The sequence below is a fragment of the Fundulus heteroclitus genome, chromosome 23, assembly GCF_011125445.2.
Source record: "Fundulus heteroclitus isolate FHET01 chromosome 23, MU-UCD_Fhet_4.1, whole genome shotgun sequence".
NCBI classification, from domain to species: Eukaryota; Metazoa; Chordata; class Actinopteri; order Cyprinodontiformes; family Fundulidae; genus Fundulus; species Fundulus heteroclitus.
In genome coordinates, this window is record NC_046383.1 from 6,460,854 (window position 1) to 6,479,730 (window position 18,877).

The following is an 18,877-nucleotide window of genomic DNA, read 5'->3' on the forward strand; positions in this document are numbered from 1 at the left end:
GCAGGAGCTGTGCGTTGTCGAGAGTCGCTTTCAGCGCTATTTATGTCTCTCCCAGGCCCAGTTTGACAACCTGCTGACCGGCATCGGAGCCCGCATCTCCCACCATGACACCAACTGCAGGCGCCCCATTTCAGCTGAAGAGTATCTGTCCATCTGTCTCAAGTTAGTGGACATCCAATTGTCAGTGATCTGAAAAAGAAATATTTTTTCCTCTCGGAAAATCACCCCCAACATCACCTAGCAGTCTCTCTGATTGGTTGACGCCCTGCGTCCAGCAGCAAAACATCAGTTTTTCCAACTCTTGCGTCGGCTGCTCTAGAGGCGCTTAACACACGTCAAACCAAATTTGCAGCAAAAAAATGCAGAAAGCTTCAAAACGTGGAGCCCAAGAAGCCCCCCGAGACGCGTCCACCATAGACTCTAAATGTAATCCCGATGCCCTTGATGCTCAAAGGGTGTTTGGTCTGAATGCAGCATTAGCCAGCGTATTTTCTTGTACCGCTGAAATGTTAAATTAAATTAACATTAAGTTAATTTAACACATTTTGTGGAAATTTATTGCAATTTTGGTCAGTTGAAATGACAAGCACAGCACCAGTTCACCTATTGTATACTAAACATCTTACACGAAACACATATGAATTATAGAGTAATGTCGTTAAAACTTAGAGCTGTCCTGACAAATATCTCCACCTCCCAAATGCCGAATGCTTCAGTCTACTCTCACACACTCACTGAGCAGTCTAGATGAGACTCAGCTGGAGCCTCAGTGACTCACCCTAATTCAAAAATGACCCACTAGGAAATTAATGACACCACTTGAAAGGCACTAGAGAGTTTAAGAGTATATGTGCAGATTGGTTGGTCTAAAAACAAGCTTACAAATCTAATAGATGCATAAAAAATTATTTCCTTTATTTCAGTTTGAAATAAAGGAAATAATACGCTTTTTATGGCATTTAGGATTATGTTTTTGCAGTTCTGATATTTCAGACCTAATACGTTCTCAAACAAGTAGAAGTAAACAGGTAGTAAAATAAAATACATATTAACTTCTTCCTTCTCTCCCACACACTGATGGTGATAGATGAATATATTTTCACTGGCGACTTCTGTTCACCCACACACCTGCTGTTTATCTCTCACCTCCCTGTCCATATATAGACAGAACATAGTATATATAATAGGGTTGCCACAATACTAAAATTTCAAAGAAAACTAATCAATACTTGATGCCAGTTTTAATACCACTGTCACTATTTTTGAAGGCCCAGAGTTATTGCTGGTTAAGAGCAAAAAATATAATTTACAATGTGACAAACTTGGCTTTTTTAATTAGGGCAAAACCAGTGTGTTATGCCATAAGCTGGTTGAATATGCTTATTATTATTATTAATTATAATTTGGTATTATAATTTAAATAATAAATCATTCAACTCAAATTTCCGCTATAACAAATATAGTTCAAATGGTGGTGATGTTAGCTATAAGCTTGTAAGTATTTATGCCACTAATGCATTAGTTAATTTGCTGTTATGAACTCATTTATGCTGGAATAAATGATCAGGTCGGACTGTTAACCGACCAGGTTTATCCAGCAGGCTGTGAGAACCCCAATGTAACTGCAATTAGAGTTTAAATCCTTATTCCTTATCACCATCCAATGATATTGTCTCTGTATTAATATCAGATGTTAACTCCAAAGGAGGTTAGCTCTGATTTCTGAATAACCATGTAACTGTGAATTGGACTGAACACAAAACAATGTCTATTCCGCAGTGGTTGGTTTTATTGAACCAAAAGCAATTCCCTGTTACAGTAATTCTCTGATTCAAACAACTTTGGAATTCTTACTCATTACTAAACTAAAACATGCAAAAATATATGTGGAAATAAAGAACAAACAAAAATAAACAATGGATTAAAATGAGCGGTTAGCAGATCTTAACTTAACTCAAAGTTGTTTAACACCGCCCTCGAAACATCGGCATTTGACGTATCAGCATTGATAGACAGAACAGCTTCGGGAATCTCACTGGACGCTTTGATGTCTTACGAAAGCTAGTTCAGCTAAGCTACCTACAGTTCAGATACACGTGACCCTCCCAAGATGGCTGCTACGATGACGTATGAGGGGAGGTCCTAATGACGTAACCACGCTTACGCTGATAGTATAATGCCTCGCTTCGAGGGGCGCAGCTAACTGGGAGTTTAAAGCAAAGCCCGCGACTTGAGCTCGGACAAAAAAAAGATTAAATTGATAAGAAGATGCGAAAAGAGAGAGGGGGGAAAGTAGGGAAAAAGATGAAAAGAAATAAAGCGGTAACCCACGGCGGGGTTCTTGATGGATCACAAATCAACAGCAAAATCAATTGTAAAATGCATGCACATACAAAGAAAATGTTCAGCAAAATAATTCCAACTTCGTCGTGGAATAAAAGCATTAACCAACACCTACAAAGTTCTACGCCTGCCCAGGCACTTCTAAACACCCTGTTGGTGAGACAGAAATAAAAGGGGAAAAACCCCGTTACTTTGAGGTGCCTCGGGGCTGGATTTGGAGCGCTCCGAGTGTGGCTTTCTGGACGCGCCTCGACGAGCGCAGTTGTCCACAGGCTGCAGCGGGACGGGGAAGAAGCTGCTTCGTTTCTTCCTCCGGGTTCAACAGTCGCTTTGTTGGCCAGACAAAGCGGGGTCCTCTTCGATCACTGGGAAATCCGGCGTCTCTCAGTCTTTTGATCAGAGGGAATTTAAAAGTACTTATTTAAGTCGACCTCCTGTTAAAAAAAACAGGGAATAACCGTTGCGTCGAAAAATCTCGGTCCAGCGAGCAATCGAACACGTGGCGTGGAATCACCCCAACGGAATCAGCTGTGCGTGTCTTCTCGGGTTGGCTAAAAGCCAGGGAAGAAGGAAGATTTTCGTGTGTGATCGGCTTTTATAGCCATCACCATAGCAACCTTATCTTGATCGGCGGCCATTTTGCCGTGTTGCGTGATGGGAGTTGGTGGCCATTTTGACCACATTGCATCATGGGTAACGCAGTCCGTTACGTCCCGAATTGATGTCCGCTTTCTGTCACGTCTGAACTGGCACAACATACCCCCCTTTAGCTTTGAAGAGTGGGATGCTGGTCACAGTCTTTAAAGCTACAACCAAGTCCATTCTGGCGTGACGAAAATCCGTTGTGCATGAGTGGAACAACCTAATAGTCTTTCTAGTAGTCCATTGGGATTCATGCAGTTCAGTTCATCATCCAAGAGGAGGAAAAACAAAGCATTCATTGTGCCTGGGTCAGTGACCTAGCCTGGGCAGGACTAAGCTATAGCTAGTCATTTCTATTGGCTAATAAGGCAACAATAAAGTAATAAAAAAAAGAAATGCAAACTTCACAATCACCATTGTCAATACATTCATTGGTCATCAGGTTTGAACTTTGAACCAAAGAAAGGAGAGAGGGAAAAAGGGAAAGGAAAGAGACAGCGGTTCGTAGTCTAATCAGCTTATGACCTTCAAGGAGCTGGTGCTACGAACCTGGGAGCGACAAAGGTGAGGGCGTCAATCCTGGTTTGCAACTGTTTAATCTGCTTGTATGCTGCATACGCCATCGCGGTAGTGATGGCCCATCCAAATACAAGGAGAACCACAATAATGGTCATAATGTGAGTGTCGGTCGACTCTGTAGCTCTGGGGAAGCGAAGCAGAGGGACCGAGCTCAACTCTGATGGAGTGAGACTGAATTTAATCAGCTGGGTGCCTGCAAGTAAAAGCTGTCTTTCAATGCCGACATCAATTCTGAAATTGTATCCCTTAAAGACATCTATTATTTCAATCTCTGAGTCATATTTGTCAACGTCAAGGTGATGCAGAACCATGTTTCCGATGTGGACTACAGCGCCTTGAGGTGGGGAACAGAAAATGATTTGGTTGGGCAGTTTTAGTCTAGTAACTGTGTCATGCTGCTCGTAGGATGACAGGGCTTCTGCCTCTGGGGTGCTAACGAGCCAGCGGTTACCTGCCCGCTGAATTTTGGTTTCCACACCTGCATCTTTAAGGGTCATTCTAGCCTGACAGTTTTGTTCAGGAGATTCATTCCTTAGACCACACAGGTAATGGGTAACGTCTCTGATAAATGGGTTGCTTGGGCATACCCAGTGGATGTCTTTGGTTTTGGTACACAAATCCAAATTAGGGACTAAATAAAGTTTGGGGTCAGCATCATGATAGGCCAATATTGAGGGAGTTTGTAGGTGTACGTGGGTCTCACCTTGCCAAAAACCGACATTCAATACTGATTTAAACCTATACACATTAGCTCTTTCAATGATGGGAAGGTTTAGCATAAATCCTATCTCCAAGTTGTCAGGATTTACAAATATCGGAATTGCACTACCTAGGCTGTACGCCAGGTGTGTTTGTGGTGGTTGCAGTGTTTCACCAGAGGCAGATTTGAGAACCTTTTCGACCAAATCTATTGGTACCAGGTACGGAGGAATCCGTCCTTCAGCAAGGCTATTTATGGATGAGCTAACCTCTCGAGTGAGGTCCTACATTGAATCTCTAACAACCTGAGTATACATCATGTCATTCTTTACCACTTCTGTGAGCGTTTCCAAAGCAATGCATGGTGTTATGGCTGAGTGTGAAATTATAGACGTGAAGTTATGTATGGACACTTGCTTTATTAGTGCATGTTTAAAGTGTCCTAATTGAACATGCACTTGTCCTATTTAATGCTATGCATTGTTCTCTTCGGGGGGCCGGAGTTAGGCTCCGTTCCCTGTGAGGAGAGTTTAGTGGACGGTTTAGTTTGGTTCGCTTGAACCCATGTGTACTCTGGACTTTGCACGCTGGCTTCTAGGTTCTTTCGAGGCCACGCGAAAGTCGTTCGGAGACGGTCTTTTAAGTCAGTGACGCACTGGTGTGCAGTGTAGACGGTTGTGACACTGACGTCTTCGGGCTGGTAGATGAGATTCAGGGGAAGTGTCCTTTGTCTTCCTGTCATCATCTGGAAAAGTGTCACCCCTGTGGAGCATGGTGAGGTAGAGCGGATTAGCATTAGGACCAGGGGAAGCTTTGTATCCCAGTTCCTGCCATGGCTGCTGGCATGTTCCTTTGACATGCTGACCACGGTGCAGTTCATTCGCTCCACCTGTCCGGATGACTGTGGGCGGTAGGTGATGTGGAATTTAACTTCCACGCCCAACATGTTGAAAAGCACGGTCATAATGTTTGACGTGAAATGCGTTCCTCTGTCCGAGTCGATGGACAGGGGAAGGCCCCACCGGCTGAAAACGTGATTTAGCAGCAGGGCTGCTGTGGTGACAGCGGTGTCTTTCGGTGCCGGCAAACATTCGACCCATTCTGTGAAACTGCCTGTTATTGTCAAAAGGTATTTGTTATCTCTTGACGATTTAGGGACTGGACCGATCCAGTCAGTCTGCACATGTGACCACGGAAATGTAACCCCCCTTTGCTGAAGCAGGGCTCGGTCTAGTGGTCGTGTGGGTTGTAACTGGCTGCAGGTTAAGCAGCCTTGTACATACTCCTGGTTGTCCTGGGCCGTTGAAGGCCGGGACGTCACCTGTTGGAGAGTTTTCAGATTAGCTTTGCAGCTCCTGTGTCCTCCTACTGGTGAGCCATGGACGTGTGTCAATGTGATCCCAAGTTCGTTTGAATCTTTGGGCTGAATGGGCTGAAACTCATAAAACAGCTCCTTAAGTGCCGTTTCCTCTGTTTCAGTGGTCAGTGCATCAGCTTTTTCCAGCTGTTGCATGATTTCTGTTTCAAAGCCAGGGTAGGGCTCTGTGGGTGAGTCCCGGTCCCCTGGTTGATTTGGTGCTGGTTCTGTTGGGTTGGTTGCTGTCGCATACACCAACAGATTTCCTTCAGCTTCAAGCGTTGCACCACAAATGGATCCAGCAGGCAGAGCTTCATGTCGCCTGATTTGGATCATGTTGGAAGGAAAAGTAAACACGGTGTCTGGAGAGTCCTGTCTGCCGGTCAAGGATAAGGGCAGGTCTCCGATGACGGGAATGCTCAGCTCAAAGTCGTGGAAAGAGCTTTCGATGAGCACCCCAAGAGGTTTCTTTGCCACCACTTGGATCGGCATGTGGGTTGGATTCTCCACTAACAGGTAAGCTGAGCGATTGTTCAGCTCAAGCAGGGGTGTGCCCCGGATGACCAGGTTGGATTCCTGGAAATAAGAAAGGGGTTGAAAGAAAACCTGCGTGCTCTGCATTTGTTGTCCTTTCAGGATGGCTAATCTAATAGGTACACCTGCAGTCTGTGGTGGTATTAGCATGTTTGTCTCGCTAGCCACCTGGCAAGCCTGTGGGATGGTTTGCCCTGATCGCATGGCTTCAGGGGTGCCCAGAAAGGAACTTGGGGTCACGTGAGCTTGGGCCCACAGGACCTGGTTACAAGTGTCCAGCTGTGCACCCAGCCGTACCAGAAGATCAGCACCAACAAATACTGGAGGATGTAAATTCTCCACAATGCTGAAAGGATGAGAGAGCTGTCTTGTGCCAATCTGTGCATAAAGTATGCAAACCCCCGTTGCTTTCAGAAGCCGGCGAGGCCAGTCTGCTGAGAGCAAGTAGTGGCTGTGTTTTGTTTCAGCCAGATGGGGCTTTTCACGGCACAGAGAGTTGTACAGATCTCTGCTGATCGCAGACTTCTCTGACCAAAGGGCCAGCAACACGTCTGGCATGACTGTGCTTTCCAGGTGCACACCTTCGGCCACTCTGGGGTTATAGGGTTCAACTCCAGAGTGTTTAAGTGAGCAGAGGAAAGATGTGTGGCTGCAGAGAGAAGTTCTCTGATCGCTGAGAAGCGGTGGTGTGTCAGAGGATTTGGAAATCGGCTCTGTGGAAGGCAGAAATGGTGCTAAAAGTTCTTTGGGCTCCTCGGAGCATGTCACCTGGTTGATAGGGACGGCCAGTCCACTTCCAGAAGTGAGGGGCTTGGGAGTCCCCACTTGGGCCCAAAGATGACCATGATAGCAGTCAATGAGTGGGGTTAACCTGTTCAACAGGTCCTGACCCACAAGAAAAGGTTCTGTGTCCAAAGTACATATGTAGATGGGGTGCACCAGGGTCATGTCACGGAAAGTGATGTCTAACCACGCCCGTTTGGTGATGCATGACTGATCCTGAGTGTAGCTGGTGATGCCCACGTTACAGGTCTCCACCTGGAACGGTTTCCCAAGAGACACCATAGCTCTGGTCACCTCATCAAACAAATCTGAGCACATTAGACTGATCTCGGAACCCGTGTCTAAAAGAGCATTTGCAGTTACACATCCTCCGATAACTGTTGAGCAGTATAAGCGGTGTGCATTTTCATGATGGTTTAGCTCACCTAAAAACCTTAGAAAAGGGGCTTTCTGATCACCTGCTGATGGGATCTTAGAAGGTTGTCGGTGAATTTTCGGTTGGTCCCCCCCCTTAATCAGATAAACTCTGTTAGAAGGGGAAGCCTGGTCCACGCCTAGTCATGCTGGCGGGGGTTTTGGGCCTGGCTTACCTGGAGGGTCGACAGGATTGGATGATGGCTGGGACGGCTGCGGCGCAATCTGATGCACTGTTTCGGCTAGCAACCTGCTCTCCTCTATCTCCTTTCTCATTGACTCCTCCATGCGCAGGTTCCAGCCTTTGTTGTCATGTGTGCTTTTCGACCTTTCTGGCCTGTGCCATTTTTGAAACCTCTCACCTTCCATGCTTCCATGCTGACCTCTCCTATCCTGAGAAGCTTTCTTCTGCTGCGGCTCAAAACCATGTTGCTTCTTAGGACCAAATCTAGTTTTAGGTTTGCAGGGAGGCATCTCATGTCCCTCCAGACCTAAACTCTTTTCTGGTTCGGCTTGAATCTGCAGAACCTTTTTATCACTATCGACTCCTTTGTTGGGCCGGACACGTTTGACCACATTGCATCATGGGTAACGCAGTCCGTTACGTCCCGAATTGATGTCCGCTTTCTGTCACGTCTGAACTGGCACAACAAGTGAGTACAATACAATACCACCCTTGTTTAGAGAAGTATGTCATTTGTGTGTCACATCCCTCTTTGGCAAAATAATATTAAAGATAACACTAATAGTATAAGTGTTTAAACCTTGTATTTAGTTATGCAATTATTTTTATTTTATTGTAATTCCCTGGTGTTACAAATAAATGTAACTAGTGAGGCACAAATAAAGAAGCATTCTAAACTAAAAAATAACTTGTTTTAAAAACAACAAGAATCTGGTGCATATAAAGCACGTTATTTACAGCTATTTACAGTTTAATATTATTAAAGCTCCGGTCCATGAAGATATATTCAGCAGCAACTTTGTCTTTCTGGTAATTTTACATATTTTTTTCTCTCTCTCTCTAGTGATCAACAACAGCAACAGGGTTCCTACTTTTCTCTGCTCTAATTGTCAGTCTCAGTTTGGCTCCACCATAACCTATATTATTAGTAGCCACATTCGCCTCCAATAGCTTTGACTTATTGCTTCATTATTTATCAGCTGATTAACATTTTCCGGTGTTGATTCGTATCACACTAGAGCAAAGTGGAAGCGCATCTCAACGGGGGAGCTCAGAGCGACAGAAAGCGGTCATTGGGTTGTTTGTGTCCGTGAAACTAAAATTTAACCAGCATTAGCTTATGTCGTTTGGGAGGTTTTCAACTTCACTGTTGCTGATGCAGGAGCTTTACTCATCTTTATACCTCGCTTTCAAACATCAGTATTGTAACAACAGAGCAAGAATGTAGCACCGTTCCACATTTCACTTTTTTCTTCTGTCTGCCTTACAGGGAAAGCTCCTCTGACTGATACTTTTGTGTCTGTCTTGTCGATAAACAAGGTTGCATATATTTTTCTGGCTGTCCTCCAAATGTTAGCAGAGTTTAAACTTCCAGCAGCAGATGATTGTAGAGACGAGCAGCTGCAGAGAGGCTTAGCATCTGTTTTTGCAACGTGAATAGGCCAGTTTATATTGATTTTGATGCAAATGTGCATCTTTGAATAATTAATTTCCCTAGTATTATTAATATTGAGGTGTCAATTCTATTTCAGCCCTAATTCTCAATGCATTTGGGAGCTAATATCGCCTTAGGGGTGAAAATTAGTTTTTTCAAGGGGTGCGACACAAATAAGCTGATAAAGTATTAACTGATAAAAACAACAAGGAAAGAAAATATTTCAATTCCAGCTGAGAGCTGAACAACTGGCCAAGACATAAGTAGAATGGAGGGAACATTATAACAGCATTAGCCATGGTCTAACAACAGTTAATGTATCCCTTCCTGGAAGCCATAATGTATTTTTTTTTTTTTTTTTTGGTGTTGTTGGAAGTCTGACAGACTCTCAAACTGACTGCAACAAGTAATGGTGAAAAGTCTGGGAATTATAAAATGGTGCTGGTACAGATAGATCAAAGTTCTTCAAAGTTGCAAACTTTTCAGTGGTATGTTGTGACGTCAGTTTACAAAGGAGCTTTTGTTAAAGTACAGACAGCAGCTTTGCAGTTGTGACACTGATGACATGGATGAGACATCCAGCATGGATGAACGCCAAAGAACAAAGAGTGTAGACCCCAGCAGCACCCTAAAGCTGCTGCCGCACTCTGTTGTTATCCATCTTAGAGGAAATCTTTTGTCGTGAAAGCATCAGAAGAAAATCTTTGGTGATAAGCTCAAATTGGTGGTCTGTGGTTTTTCAGTGAGATAGGCGCACTCTGCTCTTTGTGTTCTCTCAACCAAGGAAAATCTATCTAGCAGTGCCTGAAAATGTTCCACCAAGACTGCACAGTGTGACTGTTGTTCCGAAAGACATCTAATTAGCTTTCTGTTTTACCAACTTTACCAATATTTCTCCTTTTCCCTATCCTCTTACTCTTTCTCATAATCCAACTTTAATAAAAAGTGCAGCAGCACAGTTTGCTTTCCGCTCATTCTAGGGCACAGTTACATTTTTCTGATGTGAATGAACATTTTCCATCGTACCGTATGACAGGACTCTCTAGGCTTCATCCTATAGACCCCAGACATTGTGACATGTCTAATTCTCACAGGTTTGTTGAAATCGCACAGAGTGTGCAGGGAGTTAGAGTGCCGTCACACCAGATAAAGACCCTGCTGTGGCTGAATCAAGGCAAACTTGGGAGACCCTGTACAGTCCTATAGTTTGAAGATAATCATGATGTCGCTCAGCTCTTAGTAACTGCAAGAATAATTGAGATATTTTTTAATGCTCTAGAGTCTCTCTATATTGCACTAATGTGGTATATCCAGAACCTTTCGCAAAAGTTTTGTCTAAAGACTGAGTACATGTTGTTGTTTTATGTACTGTCTGTGCATCGAATGGTAATTACATAACTGCTAATAGGTGAAATTGGTGAAATTAATTTCATTCTGTACGACTCATGTACATCCATTATCTTGTTCATATTATAAAATACATTTAGAGAAAATTAAAAGATAAACCATAAGTGTTTAATTTTTTTTAATCACAACAAACATGCTAACCTTTCACTCGGTGTTTCTCGATTTGCATTCATGTCTGCACACTCTCATATAAAACGGTGGGAGACATCTAGAGCTCACACCAGCAACCATCCATACCCCACACAGACTGCTTCTTCTGTTGTCTCTCCACTTTTGATTGGGATTCTACCCCAAATACTGACTTGCTATTGGTTGGCTTAATGTGTGGCTGGAAGGCAGTACTTTACAATAGCGGCAATCCTATGAAGACAGGCACTATTAGGTAGCAGGCTTCACATTCAGTTCAATTTCCTCCCTAATTTAGCTGAAATGGGAAGCCCTGCAACCCAACCCCCAACTGCATTCTTCCAATTTAACACATCAGTAAGATGAACCGGTTTCCTCATGAGGGTTTTTATTTGAAACGGCATAGATGATAGATTGTGTGCAGGCAGCAGGGTTCTGAGTAGGCTCCAGGATTGCTCTCCTTCGTTTGAGAAAGATTCAACACAGTATTACATAACCAACAAAAGCGATTAAGTGCAATCCTAATTAGGCACGTGGTAGTAGGTGGTTCCAATAAAATTTTATATGTGATTTATAAGTACATCAATCTAACTAGAAAACACGCATTCTTATTTATTAGAGAGCAGAAAAACACATTCATTTAGACTACAGGATATTTCAATAACATGTCAGAAATGAGGTAAATGAGGTTTTAAGGTGAAATATTCAGTCAAGTGGACAAGAACCACTTTTGGATTTGGTTTACTTCAGCTTAGTTTGTAATACCACCTTAGCTGCATGGATAAAACACAACAGAATCTTATAATGCCAGCATCATTGTTCCCTGAGGCAAAATGCTACTTAGAGAATAAATAAACACTAATGTTTACCCTGCAGTAAAAACGGGACACCATTTTAATTGTTTTGCAGTTTTTCACTAAAATGTTGAATCTTTTTTTAAATGTGCTTTGCCTAATTGCTTTTAACTGTTATTAAATCTTACTTAATTAAACACCTGATGGTGTGCATTCATGAGGAAGAATTTCAAATAACTATCTTAACTAGTGCGTTGAGAAGAATAAAGAAAATATGGGTTATTTTATTTATTTTATCACATAAATGCATTGCTGTTTAAACCATCACTAAATGCACATTTAAAATATACCTGAAATGTACCACTAATTTATATTATGTGAAAAAGATATTAGAAAGAACAAAACTGTCTGAATTCTTGAGCTTATTTTTCCACAAAGCAGATACAGTAGCTGGCAATAGTGTTAATACTGTTAGTGTCAAGCCAAGCAGAAACCTGACACCATGGCTGTGGTGGTGTAGCAACAGATAGTGCCAGCACCCCTGCAAAGACTGAAGATGAGAAGTGCTACTAACTGCTTTTAATGATTAATCAAATATGAAATAAACTCAATCTAAGTTCAAATAAACCACAGAAAACCTCTTTACCAGAGTGGAAAATATAACTGAACATCATCCTGAACTTCTTTGGACCCTCATCTTTTGCCTTATCAGTATTCATATTTCAGTTTCTAATACTATGTAAATAAAAGGGTACCTTTGTTTAATTTGTTTATATAATATTACACATATTGTTCAGAAAAATAAAGGAATTCATTAAACTGATAGTTCTTTGCATTTATGACCAAATGCTTTGTTTAATTTATTTTCATTACTGAACCTTTAAACAATCCAGAGCTGCATGTTTTGAATCAGGACAGAAAATGTGATAGAGAAGAGGGAGTTTCACTTTTTAACTTACTGTGTTTCAGTTTATTGCACAAAACCTTTTTCTGTCAGAAGACAAACAAACTTGTATAATACTGCTTTGTTTACTATTTTTTGTTATTTAGCAAAGACTGAAGTACTTCTTCTGTGTTTTTTCTTTTAATTTGATAACTGTGCATGTCAGAGTGGTTATATTCTAAATAAAACCAGGTGCATATACACGCACATTATTATCAGAATAACTGACCGTGCGCCCATATAAACGGTACAATTCGATTATTTAATCTGAAAGCATTTTAATCTAATGTATTAATGTATATAAACATAACTATTGTCAGGTTATGGCGGAGCAGGTAGGTATAATAAAGCGGTCAATTTTGTTCACTCTTCCCAGTGGCTCGTAGCCAGTGCCTGGCCAGCAGCCCGAGTAATGCACAGTTTGTAATCTGACTAATCAAATTGCACAATAAAGGAGCCGCAGGTCCGTGGGAAGGCTTCTTTTTCTACCAAACATGTGGCGCAGAGCCAGGGCCAGTTTGATAGACATGAAAGCACAAATAGAAGCCATGAAAGCCACGATTTCATCTGACAAATCAGAGGCTCAGATAAACAACCCCACCACAAAATATGAATCTATAATCATCAACTATCCTGGGCTTGGGAGGGGAGCAGAAAGGGAGGGCATAGCCGTTTTCAAGGGGGTCTTAAGACCCCCCATGTACCCCCCTACCACCGCCATTACCTTAGAGCCGTCTCAAGTCTCTTGCAGCCTCTAACAGGTTTTCCTTAAAGTCCCAGTGTGTAAGATTTACACAGTGGCGCACCATCTAGTGGTGTGCTAAATAAATTACAAACAACCTTGCCGTTAAGTACGTTATAACTACTACAGAAGCTGTGGAGTGTCATAAATGTGACAATGTAAACATGTGCTGAATGTATTTGGTGCCAAGCTACTGCTAATATCTACGGTCATCGTGTGAAACGTTTTTGGCACTGTTGCCAAGTCCGCTGGTATTTTACTAAAGTCGCTTGTATATTCCATTAATTGCAGTTTTTTGTGCTCGTTTCTGAACGTGCAGTCGGTTATTTGGGGTCTAATATAAGCGACTACAAACACCAGTAATGAGACCCGCTTCTGCTGTTGCACTACGGACAGTGAACGGGCCTGCTGATACCTCTCCACGTACAGACATAGCTCTCTGTTCATCTCTCTTCCTTGACAAAGAAATTATCCGTTTCTACAGGGAGGATGGAGTGGTTGTTGGACTACACAGCCCCTTTTCTAACATAAAACCAAAATACTCTTCAGTTTCAACAGAAAACAGCAAATAGAATGATCTACGATCATCTTTGCTCATTTATACTCTTCCACCGACAACAAGTCTTCATGTAGGAGACAGATAGGGAAAACGCGTATGTTTACAAGTTTATCTCCTTTCAGCTAATGAAATCAGAAATAGCGACACAACATGGTGCCTCCCAGTGGGTGCACCAACATCTATGTATTTATAAACTGCTAATTCTAAGTCATGAGAACAACTGTCACTTCATGCTTGCTCATTATGAGGGATTGCTGCAAAGCTATGGACAATACAGACGACTCTCCCTGTGGCTCTGTGCTCTTTCAGGAGGAGTGAATGCTGCTTGTCAAGACTTGATGCAACCTGCTGGGTTTCCTTAGAGAGGAAACTTTTTGACCAATCTGTATGATTTGATTGAATTTGACTTTGGAAAGTGCCTTGAGATGACATGTATCATGAATTGGTGCTATATAAATAAAATTGAACTGAATTGAATTAAATAAAATTTTTGATGTGAGGTTATTAGACATTGCCTTAATATGTATTCAGAAAAGCAATACTTGATGTTTTAGCAAATTAAAAGCCCAATTAGTTACACACTGTCACTTTAAGGATTGCTGGGTCTCTTTCTCTATTCATCTTCATATCGACACAAAAATAAAAGATCTGAAGACACCAGAAAATTTAAGTTTAGACCAAAATGAGTCTTTCAAATGGAATATGACCCTAGAATACCTCCAAATACGATGTGTTTAAATAAACTAGGTTAATATTTAGGGTGAAGATGTAAAGGCAATGCAGCCTACAAACATGTCTTGTTGGAGAATACCCATTTGACCCAGGACATCAAGTTTAAAAGACAATTCTACCAAATATCTAGAACATTTATGTATACTTCTGACTTTGACAAAAGTATAAACAATGCCTCTAAAAACCCTCTGTAAGAATCCTGTCTTTTATTATACTGGTTTTAAGCCAATAGAAATAACTTTGGTAATCCTAACTTCCCTTAAACATTATACATTTAATGTTGGTGAGAACAATGAGATTCCCCATGTTATAGTGTATAGTGTATTTAAATATCTGGTTACAGCTATATAAGACATGTGAAATTACCTGCTTCTTGCCTGCATGTCAGCTTTGTAACAGGTGATCTGTCCAAGAATGGTCACATCTTACAAACGGAAGCTATCACAAGTTACTGGCTCCCTTTTTATTTTTCACAAATGTTGTAGCAAAAAGCATTAGTTTTCGTCATTTCCACTGGTTCAACTGTGAGAGCATAATGTACCTACCTGTCTTCATGCAGAAGTTTTTCAGATCTTTTTTTGAGTCGATTGGGGAAGATATATTATTTAATTCTTTTTACATGTCCAATTATATTCTTGTATGTGACAAAACAACTAATACTATAAAATAAGGGGAAAAGCCAAAAATATTTTCTGCTACTTTTATTTTACCCTAAATATGCAATCAATATCTGACAGCAGAGGTTTCACCATAAAATGTCACGAGATTATTAGATTTCAGATTTTGTTTTTTGTTTGCGCACGTTGCGGTCGGTCAGAAGATCTTTACCAAAAAGAATCAATCTTAGGCCTGTCTGTCAGTGGTGAATGTGTGTGTCTGCATGCCCTTCGGTTGCATATCCACCAAGCCTGTGACTATTCTTAGTGATGCTAGGCTCACAGTGGCATTTGGGCAAAAACACAGATACATTACCTGGGCAGTCACTGAATTATTCATAACCTTGCACATTTAATCAAAAAAAAGAATAGCCATCAACCACTGTTAGAAATCTCACCACTTGGTTAGGCTTATATACAATCCTTGAACCTCTTATTGACATCTTATTTATCAGCCAACACGTCTTCCTTTATTCATTTGTTTGTCCCATTTGTGTCATTTAAACCAGATCTACAAGATAAGACATTTCACTGTGACCACAGGTGGACTAAAACCCTCCTGGCTAACAAACACAACCATGTATAAAAAGACTCCCTGTCCCTGAATGGGACACTTACCGATGTGTACAGGTAGCCCTCACTGTTCATTGCTAGATAGAGTTTGGTCTGCACCCCTTGGATTGCCACCACTCGCAGCCCCACTGGAATGAGGTTGAACATGGCTGAAAAGAGAAGCATGTTTATCACTTACAGGGAAAATGGTGCATTCCTGAGGCACTAAAAGAGATAAACAACCAAGACAAGATTTCTAAAACTATCCTAACTGTGCTGCTTTGTTAGTGTCCCCTACGTAAAATGTACCATATACTTTCAAGATAAAGTTGAATGAATAAATGTTCCATAGATTTTGCAAAGCTGTGTCAATGCATAAACTATATGATACGCAAGCTATAGGCAAAATAAAACTACAAAATTAAGCTAATTATTGACAGCATTAAGAAAAACTTAAGCACATGAGACAAGGGTTTTCAAGATTCCTTGAACAGTGATAGTGATTAAATAAAAAAATTTTCCTCCAAAGATTTCTTTCTTTCATCTAATTGAATATGTACTGTGGACACGCACACAACCTGATTAATCATATGGACCACACAATGCCACAGTTTTAGCAAGCAGGTCCTGCGTTTAAATCCAGGGGCAGAACCTTTATGCATGTGGGCTTTACATGTTCTCCCCATGCATTTGTGGGTTCTGTTAAGGTATTTTGGCTCAGTCTTAAAAAACAAAAACAGACAGGTTCAGGAGACCAGATACATTAAGAAGTGTGATTATCACTAAACAGCACACAATAACAGCATTTGATTACTGTTTGATTTTATAGCTATTTATTGATGCTTTCATAGAATCAACAGTGGATAAAATTGTGAAAATAAAAAATCCCAATAATACTGTAAGTTCTTGGGAGTTTTCAGACGTCATTAATTGGGATTTATTTTGTCGTGATAAATCATTATTATGTTTTTAAAAAAGACAAATAAAGCTTGCAATGTAACCTATTATTGCACAATACACAAGTTTTGTGCAATAAAAAACGCAAGTTGTGCTTGGAGTTTGTACTCCAAGCATGCATTAAACATACAGTATGTTTATATCCCACAAGCTCAAGATCAGATAAGCTACTGCTATCTGACCATTGTCACTCTGTGACCTGAATCACTTTAAACTCACTTCAACTAAGCACCACACCTGAATGCAGGATAAGCTTTCCAAACAATTTCTTTGTGTGGTTCTAAACAAAGCCACTGCAATATTCTTCTTGGCCGCGTCAACATTTACACAGACAACAATCACTTACCGTACATAAACCCAGCCCCATACACATTCTCAAGCCAAAACAAACACAAAATAAATACCAACCTGTCTGTAATTAGTGGGATGGGTGTTGTTTTTTTTGTGTGAAAGGGCGAGCAGAAAACCAGCTGGGTCACTGAGGTATATCTCCACCTAATTAATATCCGCCTGTGCATTGGAGTGTGTCTGTGTTTGCACTTTATGACTTACTGACATCGAAACCAAAGGCTGATTAGATGCCTGTCCACACAGGAGGCTGCATCAAGACATGTATATCTAACAAAACAAACTTTGATTTATGGTGAATTAATTCAAGGAATTGTTAATGAAAAGCTTTGTGTGTTTTACTACAGTGAATATGGAGACAAACATTATAATGTTGATATATTTTTTACCATCCCTCATACGTTTATGTTCATTTATGTTTTTCAAAATGTAAGGGAACTCTGTGTAGAGAAATAAACTCCTTACAATCCTGCCCTATTGAACCTCTGATTCAGTGTACCTTCACTATAAATATCCATATCTCAAACACTTTAGAGTGAAGTGCACTATAGAGGCTTTTCCAAGGGTCATTTTATTTGCGCTCAATGTCTGAATGTAGCAGGCCCTTCCAGTTTGCTTTACCATCAGCCAGATGAATGCTTGATGTATTTACTTAATAGTGGCATTGCGAGGTTACCTCTGGTTCCCTGGGAAAGACATCATTTCCAGAATAGCCTATGCCGTTATTTATGATTTTTTTCTTCCTATATTTTTATCATTGTATTCATATGATACATTTGGATCATATTTCTATATCGTGCATTTGTCTTTTGTAAGAATATGAGAAGAGATGGATCAATTTTAAAGTTATTCTTTGACAGGTGCATTACACTGTGGCTTGTGCAATCATGGACAGTTAAATATGGAAACACAGACTGGTCCTCAACCGTGCAGCTCCACATGCAAAACACTCGTGCACTGTATGCATTGCATATTCTGACACCTCTCCATCAGAATCAGAATTCATTTCTTCAGCAATATGAGCTACAGTAGTTTGTGTTTTGAACAGGAACACAGCTACGACTGGGCCAGCTATCAGTAGTCCATGTATATAGAAAGTAACCTCTGGAGACTGAGAACCCACCACAAAATTTTGGGTTTTGGAGATGCTCTGAAGAAGTCACCTAGCCATCATAAGCCTTTGTTTTACTTGCTGAAATCATACAGTTTGAAAATGTTCCGACATCTAACACATTAACTATGAGAAGAAAAGTTCCCTTGTTGTCCAAAATTATGTAAGTGTTATTTACATATTCTGTCATTGGTCATAAAGTTAGGACTAATCTGTGTATAAGTATTTTACATTTAAAAGAATAAAACTATACATGGTTAGGTTATAACTTTTAATGATCTGATGTCCCCCCTCTCCTTCTTGCCCTGTTGTATTAGCAGCTCTTTTCATTATATATGCGCCATCCTCATGTCGCACGACTTCAATCAGATTTCTCCCTTGATGCCTCCAACACCATCAGCACGTACACATCTGCAATCTACTTCATTTCTGAGGGATTACTCGCCAGGCCACTGATGGAGATTTTCAAGTAGGGGGTTAAACTCAATTACTTTCTGGCTCCTTGAAACACCTGAGCACACTGAAGAGAGTGACAGGGCTGCCACCCACGCATGGACAGGCTCCTGCACAGAGGCACATGAAATGGGAAAGAGCAAAGTGGCCTGAGGGACATATTTCTTGATCATCTCTGTTCCACCTGCACATGTGAACAGTCACGACCGGTTCAATGTGACAGGCGACCTTAGCTTCCCAACAATGGTCACATTTCGAACAAGATGCTGGGAAATTCTGAGATCTATGTTGCTTGAAATTAGCATAAAGGCAAAGACTGAGACGTAGTTTCCAGGGAGGACTGGGATCAAATTAAGCACTTATGTTCTCAAAAATAAATATTATTGACTTAGATTTGATAGTAAATGCTTTCACTTTTTAAAGTCTTTCTAATCATATGAGAACTGAGCATTTTACTGCCAAAGAAAGCTTCAAATATGGTGCCATCTAATCAACAACATGTAAAAATATTATTTGATAAGTCAATG

General features: G+C 41.0%; 1 protein-coding gene across 5 annotated transcripts in view; it reads right to left on the reverse strand.

Annotated features, from left to right (window-relative positions):
* fgf13a (fibroblast growth factor 13a) overlaps nucleotides 1–18,877 on the reverse strand; it is a 142,553-nt gene that overhangs the window by 19,565 nt on the left and 104,111 nt on the right. For all 5 annotated transcript variants that reach the window (XM_021316002.2, XM_036126916.1, XM_012861839.3 and 2 more), the window contains one exon: nucleotides 15,548–15,651. In XM_021316002.2, the coding sequence (XP_021171677.1) occupies nucleotides 15,548–15,651 (104 nt within the window). The remainder of the gene's footprint in view (nucleotides 1–15,547; nucleotides 15,652–18,877) is intronic.